General features: G+C 36.6%; 1 protein-coding gene across 1 annotated transcript in view; it reads left to right on the plus strand.

The window, feature by feature from the left end:
• LEKR1 (leucine, glutamate and lysine rich 1) overlaps window positions 1–24243 on the plus strand; it is a 174170-nt gene that overhangs the window by 63346 nt on the left and 86581 nt on the right. The window contains exons 5-6 of the mRNA XM_014588300.2: window positions 9937–10112; window positions 21388–21573. Coding sequence (XP_014443786.1) covers window positions 9937–10112; window positions 21388–21573 — 362 coding nt within the window. The remainder of the gene's footprint in view (window positions 1–9936; window positions 10113–21387; window positions 21574–24243) is intronic.

A 24243-nucleotide genomic window follows, 5' to 3' on the forward strand; every position in this document is an offset into this window, starting at 1 on the left:
ATGGAAACAACTTCACTTTTTCTGTTCTTTTTTTTTTTTAACCATCATCTTAACTGAATAGTTTTAATAATAAAAATTAAATCAGTTACATATCTTCTTTTATTAATACCTCATTCTTGTTCTTTTCTTGCAGTGGTATTTAGAATGAAAACAAAGTAACTAATCCATTGTTTTCTTGATCACTATTTCTTAGTATATTGGATCCTTCGAATGATAGTCCAATGACATAAAAATAATAAAATAGGGAACTTTTTAAATGATAGTAATAGATCCCTGTATTTAGAAACCTCCAATGTAAAAGCTGTTAGTTCTGCATTTCATAATTGGAGGGTTTATAATAACTAAAGGTAAAAATCTAATATTCTAAACAGGGCCAGCCTGGTGTCCTGGTGGTTGAGGGACCCAGATCCCACATGGATGACCTCCGTTAGAATCCTACCCACTGCGACCTGAAAAACATGCTGGATGCACGTGCATGTGTGTGAAAATCCTGATAGGGTAGAGAAATGCAGGAAAAGGGATGTGGGATGACCATGCCCCATTGGGGAGTGCTTTCTCCTTCTCCCTCTTTCTGTCTCTGCCTCTCCCTGGAGAGTGCATATGCCCCACCCCCAGGCCAAAAGAGAAAAAGAAAAAAAAAAGAAGCTCTGAAGAAACTAGAGAGTACATTTTCTTTTCTGGAGATAGAATAAAATAATGTATATTGAGAATGTTTATGAGAAAGAATTATTTATTTTTGGACTGAGTAACTTTTAGCTCTTAGAAAAGGGAAATAAAGTTAAATCGACATGGCAAATGACGCAGGTTCAGGATGACTACATGTTATGCTGGTTTAGTATTTTGAATCTTAAGTTTTGTTTTTGTTTTTAATCCACTAATTATTACCAGAAACATAATTTTTTTTTCTGGGCTAAAGTTTTTTAATTTTCCAGAGGGTGTGTGCACACACCCAGAGAGAGACAAGGAGTGGGAGGTAATGAGAAGCAACCACTATAGAGCGTGGTTACAACCTAATCCCTTCTCCTCCATTTCTCCCTTCTTTTCAGGATTTTGGGAAAGTACACACAGATGCCTGACATGTTTTTTTAGCTCCTAGGTCTAGGACTTAAACTGTGTAGTTGGCCATTTCGGATCCAGCTCCTTAACCACCAAGCCACAAGCTAGTCCACTAATCATTTTTAATGCATCATCTAATGATATTCTACTGACCATCAACCTTTTGTAAATGCCCTGCATGTAACTAATGCTCAGTAAACTTTTGATTGAGTGAAGGAATGAAATATACTCACAAAACAGATAACCATTTGTGTCATCGTGTATCCTTACACCCTTTTCTAGAAATCTGGTGTTACAACAGCAGGATAATACCACCCAAGACCACCCAGATGACTCCATCTCTCTTGTTTTAATCAGAACCATTATTATTCATTCTTGATTCCTTCAGTAGCTCTGGCCCAAGCCTGCTGAGGGAGTCCCATCTGTTTTATCCTACAGTATCATCATGGATGGTGGTATTGACTAAATTCAAAAGTTAGATTGGGACCAGATCACATAGGTACTACTGCTTCAGGATATTGTGGGGCTGATAGAGTTGATCCTCAGTTGTTCAGATTTTGTACGTCACCTATGGTATTTTTAAATTCTTAAAAGAAACCTAAATATACATATTTCAATATTATTTTTATTCTGTATTCTAATTTTGTCATCATTTTGGGTTATACTTTTAAGAGCTTGTTTTGTTCATATATCTTCAATAGATCTGTGATTTTTCTTCATTTTTAGCTAAAAGATCACAAATTAGGGGTGTGGAATCTGGCTTACATAAGAAAGTAGTTGATTCTAAAAACAATTTTGAAAGTAACCATCTAAATAGATATTTGGTACAAATTAAAGTTTGTGATAGATGAATAGAAATAATTACTGGTTTTATTTATACTCTCTCTAGTAGATACATTATTGCATAGGAAAAAGCATACTAGTGAAAATCAAATCAAGCCAAAGGTAGTAGAGTACAGTGACTTTTGTTGCATCACTGTGAGCTGATTTTAAACTAGTTTATTGATTATTTCAAAGATGTCTATTAAAACATAAAACAGAGTGATTGCTTTGGATAAAGAAAAGGAGCTTATAATCTTTTATAATCGAAAGAGATAAAGGGAAGAAGCATGAGCTTTCTACTCAGATGTAATCATCTTTATTTATAGAGCCCAAAAGGAACTTTCAGTGGATCTATGAACTATGTTTTTGGGTCACATTGCTCTTTTTAAATTATTCTCTCATTTGTTTAATTACAATTGGGCTTAATCACCTAGCCTCCAACAAAGTGTTCTTTACGCTTGGTGTTTTCCATGATGTTATTTCTAACCTGTCTCTGTAAGGGAGTGATCAGGAGTAAGTGTGGTATGCCTCAGTTGGCTTAGCACATCTGCTATTCAGAATAAAGTGTCTCTTGAAAATAGAAATTCACTCTAAAAGGCCTATAAAATAGATACGAAAAAAAAACAGTGTGGAATTATAAGCTTACTTTACTTATATAAAACTGTGCATAAATCCAATATTCTCCACCAGACCATAGTTGAACTATTCTAGCAATATGTACTTTTAGAGAATTTCTACTGTGAATCTTCATAACTTGTTTGACATCCAAAGTACTTATCCTTTCATTTTTTTATTTGTAAATATAGACCCTGTCATCTCTGAAATTTTCAATGCTAGCTTCAAAAATCTTTCCTCCCACCTCTCTCTCAGTTTAACTCTTCAGCCCTAATACGGCTCCCATTTTTTTTTCCCTGATTTTCCAAACACTTTCTTCCTTTACTTTGTTACCTATCCTTGATCCTGTAGTTTATCATCCCACATCTTTTTAAAAACAGCTTCAATGACATTTTAGCACATCTGGTACATTGAAAAATCCATTTCTATTTGTTTTAAATGACTTCCTCCAACTTTGAATTTTAAATGAATTGTAGTTGGATTTAGGGAAGTTGGCTTCTGTGGTTCCCTGTTAGCTGCTGGAGTTGGAATATGCTTTCACGTGCAGACTAGTAGATCTTATACTTAGTGTGAGTGATTTAATGCTGGTAAACCTTCCATTATTTTGTTTTTAAATTTGGTCCCTGTAACTGTTCCAGTGATGTTTGTACTTGAGCTATCCAGTAACAACATTCTTGTCCTTGTTCACCTCCTATTTTGTGCCCTACGCCTAGGCCAAGTACCAGTGTCAGCTATTGAAGGGATTCTGTTTACTCTTTCAGCATGCAAACCTTGGAGAATGGAAGGGAGATCATTATTATTTTGCGTTGTCAGTAGGTGCAGTATCTAGGATGGCAAATTCTGTTAAGTTCAAATTTATAATTAGGTGACAAGTTGACATTGAAATTGTTCTTTTCCCTCATCAAAAATGAATAAAGGCTTAAAAAAAAGCTTCAGTGAGATAGGATTTACAGACCATAAAATCTACCCATTTTTAAGTGGATAATTTGATGATTTTTAAATATTTTGGAGAGATTTTTGCTATAGGGCGCATGTGCTCATCACTGGAGAGAAAAAGAGAGGCAGAAAGTAAGAAATCACTCCCCACGGAATTTTGAGCACACACATACACACACGCCCAGCATGAGTTTCAAGACTCCAAGTCTGGGACTCGAACCATGGGAGACCAGCACCTTAACCACTACACCACCTTCTAGCCCCCATTTGATGACTTTTAATAAACATATAAAGTTGTACAACCTTTACTATGACCAGTATTAGAACATTTGAGTCACCCCCAAAATAAACGTCATGTTATTTAAAATCAGTCTCTGTTTTCAACCCCAGGCTTAGGCAACAAATAACCTTCTTTTTGTTTCTATAGATTTGTATTTTTCTAAACATTTCAGATATATGGAATCACATAATATGTGGTCTTTTATATCTAGCATGTTTTATTAGTTATATTTTTGAAGTTCATATTGTGGTGTTTATCAGCACTTGATTCCTTTTTATTGCTGAATAGTATTCCATTGTTTGGTTATATATTATATTTTATTTATCCATTTACTAGTTAATGGACATTTGGATTATTTCTACTTGTTGGCATTTATGAACATTTCACATATAATTATCAGTGTGTATATATGTTTTTATTCCTTTGGGGTAGATACCTGAATTGGACTTACTAGGCTGTATGGTTAATTTATATTTAACTTTTTAAGAAAGAGCCAAACTGTTTTCAAAGTGGCTGCACCATTTCACATTCCCAACAGAAATGAGGATTTTAGTTTCTCCATGTTTCTGTCAACCCTTGTTTTTTTTATTGTGGCTTTGAAGTATTGATAAATTCCTCTATGTAGAAATAACCCCCATGAAACAGAGTGAAATGGAATCTTAGTGTGGTTTTTTGTTTGTGTTTCTCAAATGACTAATGAGGTTGAACATCTTTTCATATGCTCATTAACCATTTGTTTTTTTTTTTTAATTTACTTTGCCAAAGAGCATATGCAGTCACCAGAAGAGAGACAAAGAGAGAAAGAGAGAGAGGGAAAGTGAGAAACCATCCTCCATACATGGTCACATTGCAATCCTTTCTCTATTTCTCCTTCCTTTTCAGGATTTTGAGCACTTATGTATATGTGCCCAGCATGTTTTCCAAGCCACTGGGGCCAGGATTCAAACTACTATTGGCCATTTGAGATCCAGCCGCTTCAACCATCAGGTCATGGGCTACCCCATCTGTATTTCTTACTTGGTGAAATATCTATTCAAATTTTTATGCCTATTTTCAGATATTTTTTTCTTATACTGGGATTGTAAGAGTCCTTTATTCTCATTACCGGCCCTTTATGTGAAAGATGACTTCCAAATGTTTTCTCCTAATGGGTGGCTTATCTTTTTATTTTTAACAATGTATCTTTTGAAGAACAAAAGATGTTGTTTTTAATGAAGTACTATTTATTTATTTTATTTTATTTATGATGCTTTTGATGATGTAGTTAAGAACTCTGCCTAAGCTAAGATCACAAAGATTTGGTCCTGTAATTTCTTCTAAACATTTTATAGTTTTATGTCTTACATTTAGGTCCATGATCCATTTGAGTTATATTTTGTAGTGATGTGAGGTAAAGGTCTATATTTATCTTTTTTCCATATAGATATTCAATTATTCTAGTACTATTTGTCGAAAAGACTATTCTTTAGTAAATTGCCTTGTCACCTTTACCTGAAAAAAATTCACATTAGTGTAAGGGATTATTTCTGGATGCTTTATTCTATTTCATTATTCTTACAGTCTCTTGAACAGTGCAGTTTTAAGTAAATTTTGAAATCATGACATTTATGTCCTCCAACTTTCTTCTGTGTTTTCAAGGTTATTTTAGTATCTTAAATCCCTTGCACTTCCATGTGAATTTTAGGATAAGCTTGACAATTTCTACAAACTAGTCTGATATAATTTAGTAGGTATAGTATTAAATCTGTAGGTCAATTTAGGGAGAATTGTCATCTTAAAAATAGCAACTTTTTAAATTCATGAATATGGTATACCTTTCCATGGACATCTTTAGTTCTCTCAGAAATGTTTTGTTTTCTTTTACTTCTTTTATTCAGTTTATTGCCTAGTGGTTAATTCTTCCTATGTTGTATGAACGAGACTGTTTTCTTAATTTTAGTTTTGAAAATGATTATAAAATAAACAAATAAAATTGGTTTTTGCATAGATCTTATATTCTACAACCTTGATCAACCTGTTTATTAGTTCTAATATTTGTGTGTGAATGAATGTATGTATCTGTGTATTATTTATCTGTGTATCTGTCTACATGGAGGGTATTTCTACATAGAGGTGTTTACCAATACTCCAAGACCTTCTATCTATACTCATTTAGTTGTATTTATCTTTGAAATCCTTAAAAGCTTTAGTCTTCATACCTACTTTCAGATTGTTAAACATTAGACTCTGAGTTGAAATTATCAGATTCTTCTCAGTCTCATTAGTGCTATTCATCTTTAGCAGTCTAGAGTTATGTGTCTTATATCATATTTCACAGAGAAAGTTAGGTTACCAGTGTAGGCAGATTTATTATAAGTCAAATATTACTTAAGTTCCAGGGTCCCTTACTCCAAACTTGCTTCAAAGGTTCTAGGAGGGTACATGTTGGAAGTAAAATGGCTTAGTTGTAATTGTTCAAAATTTTTCTTTACTCTGATTTTCCCTTCATCCCTCTTCTAATGACACTGTGCCATTGGCGTATTCAGAGACATTGAAGAATCTGAGTAAACGAAGTTAGTTTGGGAATATACCATTATAATTGCCATTGGTAAAGACATTTTAGAATGCTTCAATAAAACAAGAAATTACAGACTCCAAATTTGGATGTATATGAATTTCTTAAAATTAATGGGATAAAAGCAATAAAGATGAACTATTTCAGCAATAGAAATTATTCTGTCATAAGGAAGAAAATTGTGGGGCCAGGATATGACATAATGGTTACATCACTGGACTCCCACATAGTTGACCACAGTTCAAGTCTCCGACCTGGCAGCTTAAAACTCACACCAGGCACATGTGTGTATGTGCCCAAAGTCCTGAGGGGGAATGGCCCCAAAGGGATTGTGGTGTGGCTATCTCCCCCAGGGGGTGATTTCTTACTTTCTGTCACTCCCTGTCTTTCCAGCAAGTGCACATGCCCCTAGCAAAAATATCTCTTTCATCAAAAAAAGAAAAAAATAGGAAAAAAAAAAAGCAAATTGTAGCAGTTTTTTTCAGGTTACATCAAATCAAATTAATCAAGAGAAACAAATTTTTAATAGAAGTTCTTGGATTATTTGATAATTTAATAGAGGGGTTAATTATTCAAATACATTGGACAGAGATTTAAATTTCATGATGATCTCACAAAAACCACCACTATACTGTCTTTGAGTATAACATAAAATAATAATATACTTAAAATTGGTCATTACAATAAACTAGTCTTTGAATTTCATTATTTTGAAGACAATTTAGATTAGTCACTATCTTAGTCTATTTTTTGCACTGCTAACAGAAATACATGAGACTGTGTTTTATAAAGAATTAAGGTTTATTAACTTACAATTCTGGTGGATGGAAAATCCAAAGGCATAGGCCTGGTATTAGACCACCTACAACATGGTCCATGTAAGCACAGAGAATAGCAGACATGCAGAGAGAGAGAGAGAGAGTGCGCTGCAGGAATCTCCCTTATACCAACCAGATCTTGCAAGAGCTAATCCCTTCTCACTAGAATCAGAACTCACTGAGTCTTGAGAGACACTATTAATCTATTCAGGAAAGTGTGACCTCCATGATACAATCACTGTGATCCAATCACCACCCACTAGGCATCACTACCTCCTAACATCAAATTCCAAAACATGAAACTTTGGGGACAAATCATCATCTAAACCATAACAGTCACTTTCCAAGTAAACTGAAAATGCCAAAAATTTTGTAATCATACATATGAAAAATTTGATGAGGATTTCTCAAATTTGATAATACTAAATATTTGTGTGTCTTTTCTTTTCTTTTTTTGGAGAGGTTTTTGCTATAGGGTGCTTGTACTCGCCAGAAAGACAGAGAGAGACAGAGACAGAAATCATCCCCCAGGGGGTGATGGCCACGCTGCAATCCCTTCTCCACCATTCTCCTCTTGGGATCTTGGGCACGCACACATGCACACACGCCCAGCGTGAGTTTAAACCACCAGGTATGGGACTTGAACCGCGGTCGACTACATGGGAGTTCAGCAACATAGCCATTACGTTAACTGCTGGTCCCTTTATGTGTCTTTTTCAAAAATGAGCTAATAATAATTAAAAAAACTAATAGCCATAATACGCAAAATGCCTGTATAATCTTGAGTGAGCCCTATAATGTGGCAGTTAAGTCTAGTATATAGGGAATCCTATCCTTCATGATCAGTAGTTAAGCCCTGTACATAGGGAACCAGATCCCATATGGTAAAGCTGTGATTCGATTCCTGGCCCTGATGGCTTGAAAAACATGCCTAGCGTATGCATGTGTGTCCAAATTATAATGGGAGTAGAGAAATGGAGCAAAGAGGATTGTGGTGTAACCAGGCCCCATTGGGGTTGCTTTGGGAAGCTTTCTCTCTTTCTCTCTCTGGCAAGTTTATCTGTCCTCTGGCAATTAAAAAATAAAAAAAAAAGTCTGTAATCTGTATTCTCAGTATATAAAGTAATATGTGATTCTCATATCAAGGAAATGATTCTCATATGAAGATGAAGAGGTTGTTGTAGAGCATATAGCCAAAAATTATAGGAAGTAACTAGTACTATTTATTGAAGTGGTGTTACTTATTAAAAAGGCATATTGGGGCAGCTGGTGGTGTGGTGATTAAGGTGGCTGGATTCTGACTGCATGTGTTGAGTTCTGAACCCAGCGGCTTGAAAAATATGTGGGGTTAGAGTGTGTATGTGTCCAAATTCCTGAAAGGAGAGAGAAATGGAGGAGAAGAGATTACACCATGACCATTCCCCCAGGGAGGGGTCTTTTTTCACTTTTTCTCTGTCTCTGTTTCCTCTCTCCAGAGAGTATACACACTCTCTGACAATTTTTTTTAAAGTTACATTTAAAAAAATATTTTGTGCTATTAGTGGAATTTATCATCGTTAATATTTTTATTTGTAGCAATTCTCTCATTCTAAAAATACACTTTTAAACCCAGTTTGATTGATTGATTGCTAGAAAGTACATGTGCTCACCAGAGAGGGAGAGAGAGAAAGCACCCTCCAGTGGGGCATGGTGCTGTGTTGTCTGGTGTGTTTCCCTTAGCACTTCTTACTTCTTAATTCCTCCAAATGAGGAGGAGTCGATTTTATTCATTCCCCCATTCATCAGTATTTGTTGAGCATATATTGAATAGTATGTGGTAGGCAATGTGCTAAATAAAGGCTAGAGAGAGTGTGTCTCTGCATCATAGATCTTAGTCTATTCAGGAGCATCGTACTGACTAAATAATTACACCCTCATGACTTCTTTCAGTCATCACCCTATGCTGATAATCCCCAAATCTATGTCTGCACCTGGCTTGATTATTAAGAAAATTATAGCCAGAATATCAGAAGTAATAAAAATCACTAAGATGACAAAAAACTTGATTACTTTGAGCTGTGGCATTTGATATAGCAAAAGCACTGAATCAGTCACTGAAAGATTTATTATTATTACCTTAGGTTTTACTCTGCTTGTGGAAACATGGTCTTTAGGGAAAATGCTGCCTAAGACTCAGATTCTCAATTAGGTCCTGGGACTAAATTGCTCTGACCTAAGTTTCTTCACTAAATGTTTGTTGTTGAGTTAGTTTTAAAAAGAAAATAATTTAGTAGAATAAATGTGTGTAAAGTTTTTTGGGTGTTTTTTTTTGTTTTGTTTTGTTTTGTTTTGTTTTGTTTTGTTTTTTTGAGAGGTTTTTCACTATAGGGCGCATTTGCTCACCAGAAAGACAGAGAGAGATAGAAAGCAAGAAGTCACTCCCCAGGGGAGATGGCCACACCACAATCCCTTTTCCTCCATTCTCCTCTCGGGATCTTGGGCATGCACACACATGCGCCTGGTGTGAGTTTAAGCCACTGGGTCCAGGACTCAAACTGCGGTCGACTACAGGGGAGTCCAGCGACATAACCATTATTGCTAACTGCTGGTCCCTGTGTGAAGTATTTTTGTAGTTGAAATAACAAAATAGAACAGAGTTGGAATGACCGTGTATGTCAGTCTGCCCGAAATAGTCCCAATATATATCTGTTGTCTTAGCATAATATGAACAGCACCTCCTTTCACTTTCAAAATGATCTCCACTTAGACAGTAGATTATTTGTTCACTCTAAAAATCATATTTTCAAAGAAATCTTTGTTATGATGCTTACTATTTTTTAATTCCTAATTTTTCTTTTCTTTTTACTACTTTACAGTCAAAAATTGTTGGAATATAAATATTTCTGGAATAAGACTCTTACATTACTTACTTTTACTAAGAGAGAGCTAACCAGTATTAAAAATGAAGTATATGATAACTTTCAAAACTGGACTTCACTGAAAGGAGAAGTTTTCCTACAAATTAAATCTATAACTGAAACAGCTTTGACAGGTTTGTTCCTTTTATGTTGAGCATAATTGTCCCTTTTTATTATTGGTATGCCAAAAGTAATGGAATCATGATATTTCAGTTTATGTGATGGGAATTATGATTAATTTTTTCAACCTGTTATTGGTTGGTAGCCTATATGACCAATGAGATCTATTCAGACCCTAAAATTTAATCATCATAGCAGATTTCAAATAATCTGCTTTGAGCTGTGGCCAAAAGTCTGGTTGCTGCTGGTAACCAGCAGTTAGCATAATGGCTATGTTGCTGGACTCCCATGTAGTTGACTGTGGATTGTGTCCCGGACCCGGTGGCTTAAAACTCACGCCAGGTGCGTGTGCATGCGTGCCCAAGATCCCGAGAGGAGAATGGAGGAGAAGGGATTGTGGCATGACCATCCCCCCCTGGGGGGTGATTTCTCGCTTTCTGTCTCTATGTCTCTCTCTGTCTGGCGAGCGCACATGCCCATAGCAAAAATCTCTCCAAAAAAAAAAAAAGTCTGGTTGCTGCTGTTAAATGTACCAATTTTATTTAAATATTTTTCTCTACTCTGACTTAGTAGCTCATAATAATAGATATAAGAGATATATCTATCCATCGTAGTTCATAGATAACAAATATAAAATCTAGACAAAATAGCTACCTGAAAACACTGGAGAGTCACCCCAATCAAGAAATATAATGGAGGAAATGGAAAATGGAAAGAAGGTATATTACCTACTAACTGAAAGATGTCAGTATGAAAGGGCTACATAGTGTGTTAGTTCAATTATACAGTATTCTGGAAAAGGCAAAACTATGGAACAGTAAAAAGATCAGTGGCTGCCAAGAGTTCAGGGCAGGGAAGAATGAATAGTGGAGGAACTTGCCTTGACATTCATAAGATAATAAGATGGATTGATGGATGGCTAAAGTATTTGATAGATAGTTATGTGATAAAATAAAAATAGTAAAATATTAATTATAGAATCTAGGTGGTATATATATTTATGCTCACTATACAAAGTTATAAATACTGTATATTTTTACATTTTCATACTTAATTTTCAAAAAAAGGAATGGTTTTAGACAATGAAACTTCAATTTCACTTATCAAGAACTTTAGTAATTAATATGTGCCTTCAGGGCCAGCTCTGTGGCCTAGTGGAGCCAGATCCCACATGGCTCACCAAGTTGTTTGAATACCATCCCCGGCAGCTTGAAAAACATATTTGGGTGTGTGTGCACATGTGCCTTAAATTCTGACAAAATGGAGAAATCGAAAAGGGATTACAGTGTGACCATGCTCCCAATGGGGAGTTTTCTCTCTGTCTGTTTCTGGTGAGCTCATATACTCTGTGGGGAAAAAAAAAAAAGTATTCTCAGAGATGCATTTGTATATGACAATATCCTTTAAAATTTTTAAATTAATGGGACCAGCAGTTAGCGTAATGGCTATGTCACTGAACTCCCATGTAGCCGACCGCAGTTTAAGTCCCGGACCTGGTGGCTTAAACTTACGTCAGGCACATGTGCATGTGTGCCCAAGATCCCGAGAGGAGAATGGAGGAGAAGGGATTGCGGTGTGGCCATCCTCCCCTGGGGGGGTGATTTCTCGCTTTCTATCTCTTTGTCTCTCTCTTTCTGGGGAGTGCATGCACCTTATAGCAAAAACCTCTCCAAAAAAATTTTTTTTAAATTAATTTTAAGAATTAGGCAGATAGAGAAATATTGTAACTAACAACCATGTTTTCTATTCCAAAACATGACAATATTAATACTTTTTTTAGAGATAAAATATTATATTACAAATATAATTGTTTATATTTTAATACATATATATTTATTAATTACAGTTATTATTTTTATGTTAGATTTTTCAATAGATGTTATCATACTTGTAGATATACTTTGAACTTTTTTTTTATATTTGGAGAGGTTTTTGCTATAGGGTGTGTGCGCTCACCAGAGAGACAGAGAGACAGAAAGCGAGAAATCACTTCCTGGGGGGATGGCCATGCCGCAATCCCTTCTCCTCCATTCTCCTCTCAGGATCTGGGGCACGCACCCACGCCTAGCATGCGTTTAAGCAGATTGAAGGAGTTGGACATCAGAAAATGAGCACTGAAGATCACTGAAGGATGTGGCAAGGCACTGACAGTGTCTGCTATAGTTCATAATGTAAATATACTTGGGACCAGCAGGTAGTGTAATCGTTATGTCACTGGACTCTCATGTGGTCAACAGTGGTTCAGTTCTGGACCCGGCAACTTAAAACTCACACCGGGTGTATGTGCGTTTGTGCCCAAAATCCCAAGAGGAGAATGGAGGAAAAGGGATTGCATCATGGCCATCCCCCTTAGGGGGGTAATTTCTTGCTTTCTGTCTCTCTCTCTCTTTGTCTCTCCATCAAGTGCATGCACCATATAGCATATATCTCTCTCTTAAAAAAATATATATATATACACACACACACACATACTTAACATAATGGTATTTCATCACATAAATATATATTTTATGATGTTTTCCGTTATTCAAATATTCACATGTTTTTGTAGCTATATGTGTGTGTGTGTGTGTGTGTGTGTCGCAAGACAGAAAGAGACAGAGAGGCAGAAAGCGAGAAATCACCCCCCAGGGAGGATGGCCACGCCACAATCCCTTCTCCTCCACTCCTCTCAGGATCTTGGGCACGCACGCACACGCGCCCGGTGTGAGTTTAAGCCACTGGGTCCGGGACTCAAACCACGGTCGACTACATGGGAGTCCAGCGACATAGCCATTATGCTAACTGCTGGTCTCGATATATGTATATATTTTTAATATACTTAGGAGTGTAATGGCTGGTTTGTATGGCAGGGTGATATATATATATGTGTGTGTGTGTGTAATATACACACATATATGTATATACATGTGTATATATACAGTTTACGTGTATGTGTGTATGTACAGTGATTGAATGTAAAAAAATAAAATAAAATAGAGCAAAAATATATATGTGTATGTATATACACATTTACACATGTGTGTATATACATACACATATACACATGTATATATCTATATATACATACACATATATATTATTTTTTCTTCTTTCAGTTTATTTTTTTTTACATTAAATGACTGTACATCTTTACAGCATACAAAATGGATTTTCCCAGCATGAATACATTTTATATTAGTACAGTCAAAGATATTACCATATACATTATCATCACCAGACAATTTTCCATTTTTATGTTCATTAAATGTTTGGCTTCTCTCCCCTCCCCATGTCAGGGTGCATTTAAATTTTTAGGAAACTAGCCAGCAGATTTCCAAAGTGGATGTTCCTTTGCCATTTCTACCAGCAGTGTGCAGGCGTTCTAGTGCTCTCCGTCCTCGAATACACTTACTACCGTCAGTCGTAGTCATTCTGATGGAGTATGTGTAAAGATATTAATCTATATTTCAAATGGTCTTCTTGAATTTTTCTGATTTTTGAGTGTCTCGTCATATTTAATTAAACCTATTTACCTTATAATATAGGTGATGAACTCAGTCATATTAGAGTAGGAGAGACTTATGCTCTGCCACTTTTTCTTTTTATTTGGGTTGCATTACTAATGTGTTCCCTAATTCATGTTTTCTTTGGAGAATTCTTTAGGTCAATTGTCTGGGTTTAGAACCATTATTTTAATTAAGCCACACAGCTAGGATCACACAGAGCATTACATAATAATCATAGAAAAAGAACAAGTAAAGAGGCCCTAACAACCCCGGGGAGGGGGAAAAACAATACTTCCTCAAAAAGCTTCACTCACTTTATTGTTATTCACTGTATCCCATGGCCCTGACTGTATGGTATATGGACAATGGGAGACACTGAGGCTCATGATGGAAAAATTGAGAGTCTCCCAGAACAAGGAGCTGCCCCTTACAATGTAGGTCTCAGTAAAATATTATGTCCACAAAAAGATCCTTTTTAAAGGATCCTAGTTAAAGTCAGCTTCCTTTCCAGTTCTTTAGCCCAATTTTCCATTTCATTTATAATATACTGTTTATAACTGTTAGAAATAGTTTAATCCATTTATTTGTTTCTATGTTTACTGCCAGTCCTTTGGACTGATCTTTATGAGGACAAGAATATTGACTGCTTTGCTGAACGCTGTAGTGCTTTAAGAGAACTGTGCCATCACATAGTAGGTGCACAGTGAACTTTGTGGAACTGAGGTGGAAGTAAAAGCACACCCAAGTTTTAGTAGTGAAATTACTGATAAACTTTATATTCTTAAAAAAAAATAATCCTCAGTATTTTCTAAAAGTTTTGGTAATGCTCATATATTACTTCTGTAATCTGGAGAGAGGCCCCATTCATGAGCTGAACTTGTACAAAACCTAAGAGCAAATTTTATGTGGATTATTATCAGTAATACAATTTTTTTAATATGCTAAAGGTCACATGTACACACTGAGGGGACAGAGAGAGAGAGAGTGAGAGAGAGAGAAGCACCCTCAATAGAGTCTTACTACATTACAGTCCCCTTTACCCCAGCTCTCCTGGTCCTCAGCATCCTGGGTGCCCATATGCATACTTTTGGTGTGCTTTCATGCCAACCCATGGATCTGAGCACACAACTACCCTATGGCTTCCAGACTTACAGGACACTTGTATTACAACTGCACCATAGCAATTGGGCCAGTAGTACAATTCCTAATCAGATTTTAATTGCTAGAGGGTATGTGCACTCACCAGAAAAAGAGAGAAAGAGAGAGAGAAATAGCATGACCCAATGGAGCATGGTTACACTACAATCCCTTCAGTTCCATTTCTCCATCCTTTTGGGATTTTGGACACATATACTTATGTGCCTGGCATGGTTTTCAAGCTGCCAAGTTTAGAATTTTAACCATGGTTAGTTGTCTGGTTTCTTTAATCACTGGGCTACAGGGCCAACTCAGAATATAATGTGTTGGGGCGGGGGGAGATTTAACTCTATTTATATATATAGAGAGAGAGACAAGGAATGTGAGAAAGCAAACCACCAGGTCCAGGACTCAAACTGCAGTTGGCCATGTGGGAGTCTAGCACCTCAACCACTATGCCACCTACCGGCCCCAGAATATAATGTTTTTAAAGGCTAATTCTAGTAACGCTTGGAGTATAGTAAGTGTATAGAACTGCACTATTCTAGTTTGGTAGCCAGCAGTCACACTTGAGATGTAGCTACAGCCTCTTATTGGAATGACACCATTTTGGATATGTGGAGTTGTACAGAATACACTATTAAAACTAATTTCTGGCTAGCGTAGGTGGCACAACCTGTAGAATGCTGAACTGTAGTGCTGGAAGTCACACAGATAACCATGGATTCAGACCTCAAGTTGCCCTGAAAACACCCTAGGCACAATAGGTGGGTACCCCAGATCCTGAGGAGCCGGAGTGCTGAGGAAAAGGGGCTCGCCACCTGACAAGACCCTATTGGGATTGTTTTCTCTCCCTCTCCCCTCCCCCTTATGTACATGTACTCTGTAATTTTAAAAAATAATAATTTTACTTGTTTCTTTTTACGCTTGTTTTTTAAGGATTTTGCCTTAGGACACATGAGCTACCCAAAGAGAGACAGAGACAGATAGTAAGAGGGAAAATGAAATATCACCCCCCAGAGAGACTAGCCAAGCTGCAGTCCTTTCTCCTCTTGAGGTTTTGGGCATGCACACACAGACATGCCTGGTGCGATTTTCAAACCTCTGGGTCCAGGACTTGAACTGTGGTCAGCCACATTTAACCTTAACCACCATGCCACCTGCTGCCCCCTCTTTTTACATTTTTAAAATCGCTACTATAAGTTTTAAATTACACATGTGGCTTACCTTATACACAGCTGGCCCTCCATGGGTTCTGCATCCATGGATTTGTCATGCCAATTATCATGAAGGAAGAGGTGGCTCCCTAAAAGAGATACTGAAGAAGTTTGTATATTTTTCCTTTCTAGGGATTATTTAAAGTATATAAGCAACTGTAACATATATGCAGATACCACAATATTTTATATAAGGTACTTGAGCATCCACAAAGTATGATATTCACAGGAGATTCTGGAACCCATCCTGCAGATACTGAGAGATTACTATGTATTTCTATTGGACATTGCTGGTATAGATAAATAGTAAAATAAAGCTTTTTTATGCTTTTATAAACTTCAGAATTACTGTAATTGCAATTTGTTTGATATTTATAAAAAAACAATGGGGACATCTTGTGATGAGGAATACTTTCAATAGTCACTCTTAATCTTAACTTATTGTTTCTTCTTTCTAGTTTGTTATATGATTACTTTAGCTTTTACTTAAATGTGTTATACAACTCTACTCAAAGTCAGTCATGGTGTTAATAGAACTCGAGGTGGAAATCAGGAAAAATCTAGAGGAGAATATGGGATCCTGGGTAGTTTTGCCCTTTTACAGACTCAACCACCAGGTCTGGTGAAGCCCACACAGGCAGTATGTCTGGGTCAGGGTGTGCTGGCCTGTTTTGTGGTCTTCAGTTCTTAATACTTATTAAAGGCATCCTAAGAGCAAGGCCCTGTGGTCAGAGAGCTAAAGTTCACCTCATGGCTCTGCCACTTACATGTGACTATATGCCTTAGTATCTGCATCAGTAGTATGAGGAAATACACAGACACACACACACACACACACACACACACACACATCCACAGTGCTCAGCACAGTAAGGAATTAAGATAATGAACTGTTATTATTTTATCATTTTGTATTCTAAATTTCTTTTTTTTGGAGAGATTTTCACTGTAGGGCACATGCGCTCGCCAGACAGACAGAGAGAGACATAGAGACAGAAAGCGAGAAATCACCCCCCAGAGGGGATGGTCACGCCGCAATCCCTTCTCCTCCATTCTCCTCTCGGGATCTTGGGCACGCATGCACACGCGCCCGGCGTGAGTTTTAAGCCACCGGGTCCGGGACACGAACCGCGGTCGACTACGTGGGAGTCCAGCGACATAGCCATTATGCTAACTGCTGGTTCCCTGTATTCTAAATTTCTCATTTCTCCTCTCATGTTAAATCTCATTTATTTTGTAGAAAAGATTGTCGTAATGTGTTTGTAGCATTGCTCCTAAATAAGGGAATAAAACTTATATTTTTCACCTACAATATTTAATATTTAAACTATATTATAGCTTTAAATATATTAGACTGCTGGAAAAGTCATGATGTGTTTTTCTGTTTTTCTATGCAAAAATGTGTCATGACTTTCTGAGAATCTAATATGTAATTACACCCATAAATATATGCCCAATTGATTTTTTAACAATTATTTTATTTAACTTTATTTATTATTATTATCATTATTATTTTCCAATTTGATCAGAGAGGGACAGAGAGAAAGAGAGGAAGTGAGAAAGCAAACCACCAGGTCCGAGACTTGAACCGTGGTCGGCCATGTGGGAGTCCAGCGCCTTTAACCACCATGCCACTTGCCGGCCCCACCCAATTGATTTTTGACAAGGATGCCCAAGGGTGGGGGAACCTCTAAGTGGATCATAAACTTAAATGTAAAACTGTAAAACTTTTAGGAAAAAAATATTTGCAGCCTCAGGTCAGGCAAAATTATTAGATTCGAACTGAAAGTATGATACCTAAAAGAAAAAACTGATAAATTGTACCTAAGCAAAATTAAGAACTTTCATCATATGAAAGACACCACTAAGTGGATGAAAAGACAAGTTACAGACCAGAAGAAGATATTTGCAAATGCATGTCCAACAAAAGACTTTTATGTAGACTATGTAAAGAACTCTCAAAATTCTACATTTAAAAAAATGCAATTAGACATGGGTAAAAGGAGAAGTTTCACTAGTGAAAATACAGATGGCAAATAAGTACATGAAAAAATGTTCAACATCATTAGATATCAGCAATGCTAAATAAAATCACAATGGAATACTGTTACTCATCTATTAGAGTCTTTAAAATGAAAAACATTGACCATACCAAGTGTTGATGAAGATCAGGGGAAACAGATAATTAAACATTGCTGGTAGGAATGTTAAATGGTATAGCCAGTCTAGAAAGTCATTTTGCAATTTCTCATAAAACAAACAATGCACTTACCACATGCCCAGGAATTGTACTCTTGGCCATCCAAGAGAAATGAAAACCTATGTTCGTGAAAAAAAACTAAATGTAAATACTCATAGCAGCTTTATTCATAATAACCAAAAGCTGGAAACAGATGAGATGTCTTTCAGTGAATGAAGGGCAAGCTGTGCGGCATATATATCATACAATGCAACTCATCAACCAAAAGGAACAGATTATTAGCACATATTACAATTTAAATGAACTTTGAGGAAATTAAGCTGAGTAAAAAACCAATTTCAGGAGTTCACATATTATCTGATTCTATGTATATAGCATTTGTGAACTAACAACATTATAGATGTAGAAAACAGGTAAGTGATTAGAGATGTTAGCTATGGTGGTAGGTTTGGCTATAAAGAGGAAGCAGGAGTCAGCTTTGTGGTGATAGAACAATTCTGTATTTTGATTGGTGGTCGTTATATGAAGCTACACTTGTGATAAAATTGCATAGAACTTCACACACATATACACACAAATGAGTGCTTGTACAACAGGTAGAATATGAATACATTTTGTAGATTGTACCAATGTTAATTTCTTGTTTTTAGTATGCTACAGTTATACAAAATGTCAATATGGGGAGAAGAGAGGTTAAGGCAAAATAGGACTTCTCTATACATTTCTTTGCAACTTTCTGTAAATCTAATATTACTTCTTCAAAATACTAATATAGAAAAAAATGTTTTAACTCTATGCAGTGTTTTCTGATACCTTCATTTAGTATATCTAGTCACTGAGGGTTTTTTCCTATTATTGTACTAAAACTATATCAAGTCATATGAATAATTATTGGTCACACTATGTAATATCAGACTCCCTCGATGATAAGGTTGTAGATGTTTCAAGGTCACATCCTGATCAGGTCAGAAAAGATTTCCATCCAAAATTAGTATTTGAGTTTTTGAGACTGAGTGGATGAAGATGAGGACCTTTCTCATGGTGGTGCTGAAACAAGGGCCAAGTTGAGTACAATGGCCAGTATTGTTGACCTGGTGGGACTCATAATTTCTGAATCCAAAATTGGGACTCATGACCAACAAGTATGAAATTGTATAATGGCAAAGGTAGGAGTAAATCTATGGCACCAGGATTGCCATCATCACAATGTTAAATTTGGTGAGGCTGAGTTAATTCATTGCCATTGAGCTTACTTTTCTAATTCCTTGTTAGGAATGTTGTAGCTCCCATTTTGAAATCTTGCTGTACTTTTCCATGTGTTAGAATATATTTTACAAATAAATTTGTATTGCAGATTCTTATTCTTTTAATGTCAGATAGAAAGTCACATTGACATGAATAGTTATTTTTGAGACAGATAGAAGTGTACACTAACAGAGTCAGCCTGCTAATCTAAGCAGTGTCACTTTGGCAAACGATAAATAGGTGACAGCATGTGTGTGCTACTCTGCAGTGTCATTCTGACTTAAATATAGGCGAATACAGTCACGGTAGAGTATAGTTTATTCATCCCTAAGCAGCCACATTTATGGCTACAAAAATACCCAGAAAGACTTTGTATGAAAGAAAATGTAACCTTATTTGCTTTAACTATATTGTTTTTCAGGAAGAAACCAACTTATTTGGTCTCTGTCAGTTTATTTATCCAGGTTTTCCATTTTGAGCAGGAACTAAAAGTGAAGAAGGTGCTAGACCCTTGTGCTCATACTCCAGATCTGTCAAAAATGCCACCTTTTCTACCTGATATACTTTTCATCCATAGAAAAACATTTTGCTTTTCTCTCGTTGGACCATGTCACCATCCCTTAAGACATGCTCTCTTGGGAACCAGCAGTTAGTGTAATGGGTATGTCGCCGGACTCCCACATAGTCTACCGCGGTTCGCGTCCCAGACCTGGTGGCTTAGAACTCACGCCGTGTGCATGCGTGCCCAAGATCCCGAGGGGAGAGTGGAGGAGAAGGGATTGTGGCATGACCATCCCCTCTGGGGGGTGATTTCTCGCTTTCTGTCTCTATGTCTCTCTCTGTCTGGCAAGCACACGCGCCCTATAGTGGAAAACCTCCCCCCCCCAAAAAAAAAGACATGCTCTCTTGTGTCCTCTGTTCTAGTTCATTGCTTTGGTTCTGTAACTGTCTGTCCTATATAGCCCTGCTTCTAGTCTTCACTGACCCAAGAGCAATAAACCAAGCCAGCCTCTTTGATATTCAATCACACTAAACTATTATATAGCCCAGTATGGACTAGCCAAAGAAGGCAATGCAAGTGAATTTCCTGGTAAAGCAGGCTGTCCAGATTTTTATGTACAGCATATTCTCATCAATTCAGTTAGTTGTGGTGATACAAATTTTATAGTTAAATATTTCATCATTATTGTGTGTGTTCATATATTTTGATGGTGGTTTAAGGCTGTAGTGCTATAAAGACTGATGAAGGGAAGCTTGATAATTATCATTCTGAAAGATATGCTCCATGCACTTCTCACAGAATTATATGAAATTAGCACATGTAAATCTATGTAGACCTGTGAAGGCATAGTTTTATTAAACTTAATCTAAGTAGTTAGAATAATGACAAGTAATTGCTATGATGAATTCTCATCTCATTCTTGGGGGGACAGAGTATTACTAGAATCATTACTATATGTTAGCTCATATATTCTGCTCATAAATATGTTAGGTTTAGACAGTGCATCCTTCTTGTCCTCTCCACCTCTATCACCTTTCTTCATGATTTGTAGAGAATGTCTCCTAGTTACTCCCTGACAGATGCTACCCAACCAGCTCATGCTAGCACGTTTATATTTGCCTTTCTGAATTATATTGCCAAGAAAACAATGTAATTTCAATAAAACCCAGAACATTACACAAAAGAAAAGCAGATTGCTTTCCATTTAATATAATTTAGAGGCAAATACACCCGCACGCGCGTGCAGACACACACACCACACACACACACACAAACTACTAACAGGTTTCATGTATCATTTAGCAATGCAACTCATTTTCTCATACCTTTTTCAGAATCACTGTTGAATTTAAATTTGACCTTTTTATTAGATGTCATTACACTCTGAGAAAAGTCATCCTGGCTTTTAGTTATCAATTTTCTAAAAATACTAATTAGTTTTTGTAGAAATATTTTATGATTCAATGTTGCCTATTTATACACTTTAAATTTTCTTTACAGAAATAGACATACTGAATAAAAGTTTGGCAGTATCCCACAGAAGTAAGGTATGCCTTGAAGAGGAAATGAAAAATCTGAAATTATTGTCAGATGCAGCTATATTGCGGTCTCAGCAGATTCAGACATCCAAACAACAAGAAGTAAACTTGCAAATTAGATGCCAAGATTTACAAAAAGAAGTACTAGGTAAAGAGAATCATTTTTTGCTGTTGTTAGCCAGCTAGCTATAATAAGGAAATAAATGTTTAGATTTTCTTTCTTACAGTTACAACAAAAGCCTTATTTTAATTATTCTGCATTCCAAATATTCACAGTTATTAGTAACTATGATGTTAACTGTCCACAATTGATGTTTGCCATTATTCTTTCCACTTCTGTCATTTAGAGTGGTAAGTCGACATATTGCAGATATTCCAAGCACAAAGTAAAATTTCAGAAAAACAAAGTGGAATTTTTTCGTATATAATTATCCCCAGTGGGTGACTAGTTTAGGGTACTGAATGAAAATATAGTACAATTATTCCCAGTGGGTTGTTAATTTAGGATATTGAAGGAAAGTATAGCATATGCTGTTTGTTATATAAGACAAATCCAAGTTTTTGGATTTTCATTTTTAAGGTTTTATTTCTAAAAATTAAAAAATTATGATGCAAAATGGTAGTTTTTTAACTTACTGTGATTATACACCTGTTAATTATAGTGTTTTCTGTACTTTTTTTATTGTACCAAAAAATACATGACATTGGTCATCTCTACCATTTTTAAGTGTACAGTGTATAGTGTTGAAGTGTATTTACACATTCTGCAACAGATCTCTAGAACTTTTTCATCTTGAAGAACTGAACTCTCTACCTATAAACACTAATTCCCTCTTCTCACCCTTGGCAACCTCTTTTCTACTTTGTTTCTTTGAGTTCAACTTTTTAGATTTCACATGCAAGTGAGATCATGCAGTATTTGTCTTTCTGTGTCTGGCTTCACTTATATTGTCATCCAGGTTCATCCATGTTGTCACAGTTGGCAGAATTTCCTTCTTTTTATAGATGCATAAGATTTCCTTGTAGAAATACCAAATTTTCTTTATTCATTTGTCAGTGGACATTTGAGTTACTTTTACCTCTTGGCTCTTTGTGTATAATGCTGTGGTGAATATGAGTTTGCAAATATCTCTTCAAGATGGTATTCTGAGTTATTTTCTACATACACAGTGTCTTTTTAAATTAATGGAAATGCATATTATAAAAACCATAGGTGGATATTTTTTTACACCAAAGTAAACTCTTACTTTAATTCCATTTTCCACAAAGCTTTGAAGTCCTTTCGTATACCCAGGATTGGGATTGCTGGATCATATGGTAGTCTTATTCTTAATTTTTTGTGTAACCTTCATACTGTTTTCCATAGTGGCTGCATTATTTTACATTCCCACCAATAGCTCAGAAAGGTTTCAGTTTCTCTGAGTCTTTGCCAACATTTATTATTTTCTATTATTTTATTGATCATCCTACTGAATATGAAATGATAAGTTATTGTAGTAACTTTGATTTGGTCTTATGATTAGTAATGTTGAGCACCTTTTCATAAATTTGTTTGGCCATATGTATATCTTACTTAGATAATTGTCTATTGGGAACCAGCAGTTTGCATAATGGCTATGTCGCTGGACTCACACATAGTTGACTGCGGTTTGTGTCCCGGACCCGGTGGCTTAAAACTCACGCAAGGAGCGTGTGCATGCATGCCTAAGATCCTGAGAGGAGAATGGAGGAGAAGGGATTGTGGCGTGACCATCCCCTCTGGGGGGTGATTTCTTGCTTTCTGTCTCTATGTCTCTCTCTGTCTGTCTGGTGAACGCACGCGCCCTATAGTGAAAATCTCTCCAAAAAAAAGATAATTGTCTATTTAAGTCCTTTGCCTCCTGTTTTTTTGGTTGGTTTATTTTCTGTATTTTTTTTTTGAGTGAAGTTTCTTATAAATCTGGATATTAACACCTTATAAGATATATGATTCTTCCATTCCATAGGTTGCCTTTTTACTCTTGTTTCTTTTCATGTGAAGGGTTTTTTTTGTTTGTTTGTTTGTTTGTTTGTTTTAAGAGAGATTTTTCCTATAAGGTGTGCGTGCTCACTGGAGAGACAGAGACAGAAAGCAAGAAATCACCCCCAGGGGGAATAGCCATACAACAGTCCCTTCTCCTCCATTCTCCTTTCAGGATCTTGGGCATGCATGCACACACACCTAGCATAAATTTTAAGCTGCCAGGTTTGGGACTCAAACTGCATTCAACTATGTGGGACTCCAGCAATGTAACTATTATGTGTAGAGCACTGCAGCATAGGCCCAGAATGAGCTCCGCTCCGGCTTCATGCTCTCCTGGGGGGGTCTCTGCCATCTGGATATCTCTTGGATTTGAGAATATGTCTAGTTCTGGCTCTCCATTACCCATGAGTTTGAGATTGAAGATGATCACCAGTGTCCCACTGTCCCCAGGAATCTTCATGAACTAGGTCATCACTTTGTCCTCACTGTGAAAGGGGAAGTACTTGTCGATGAGTTCTGTCTCCATGGCAAGCTTCTCCACGTTGTCTGTGACAGGGTCCTGCGTCTGAGCGTTCCAGGTGGGCAGTGGGACTATCACTTCATCAATGTCTTCTTCCTCATGAAAGGTGCAAGACAGGGAGAGGCAGGTCATGGTGTCTCCCTCCTTGGTGAAGAGGATAAAATCCTTTCCAATGCGCATTGAGCCTGATTTTAACCTGTTCCCGTACTGCCCAGTCTGGGTGGACTGAGGTGTTCGCTTGGCCGACTTCTCTACCTGGATCACACTGGCAGGACTCACTCGGAACGATCACTGCG

Source organism: Tupaia chinensis, unplaced genomic scaffold, assembly GCF_000334495.1.
Source record: "Tupaia chinensis unplaced genomic scaffold, TupChi_1.0 Scaffold000272_1, whole genome shotgun sequence".
NCBI classification, from domain to species: Eukaryota; Metazoa; Chordata; class Mammalia; order Scandentia; family Tupaiidae; genus Tupaia; species Tupaia belangeri.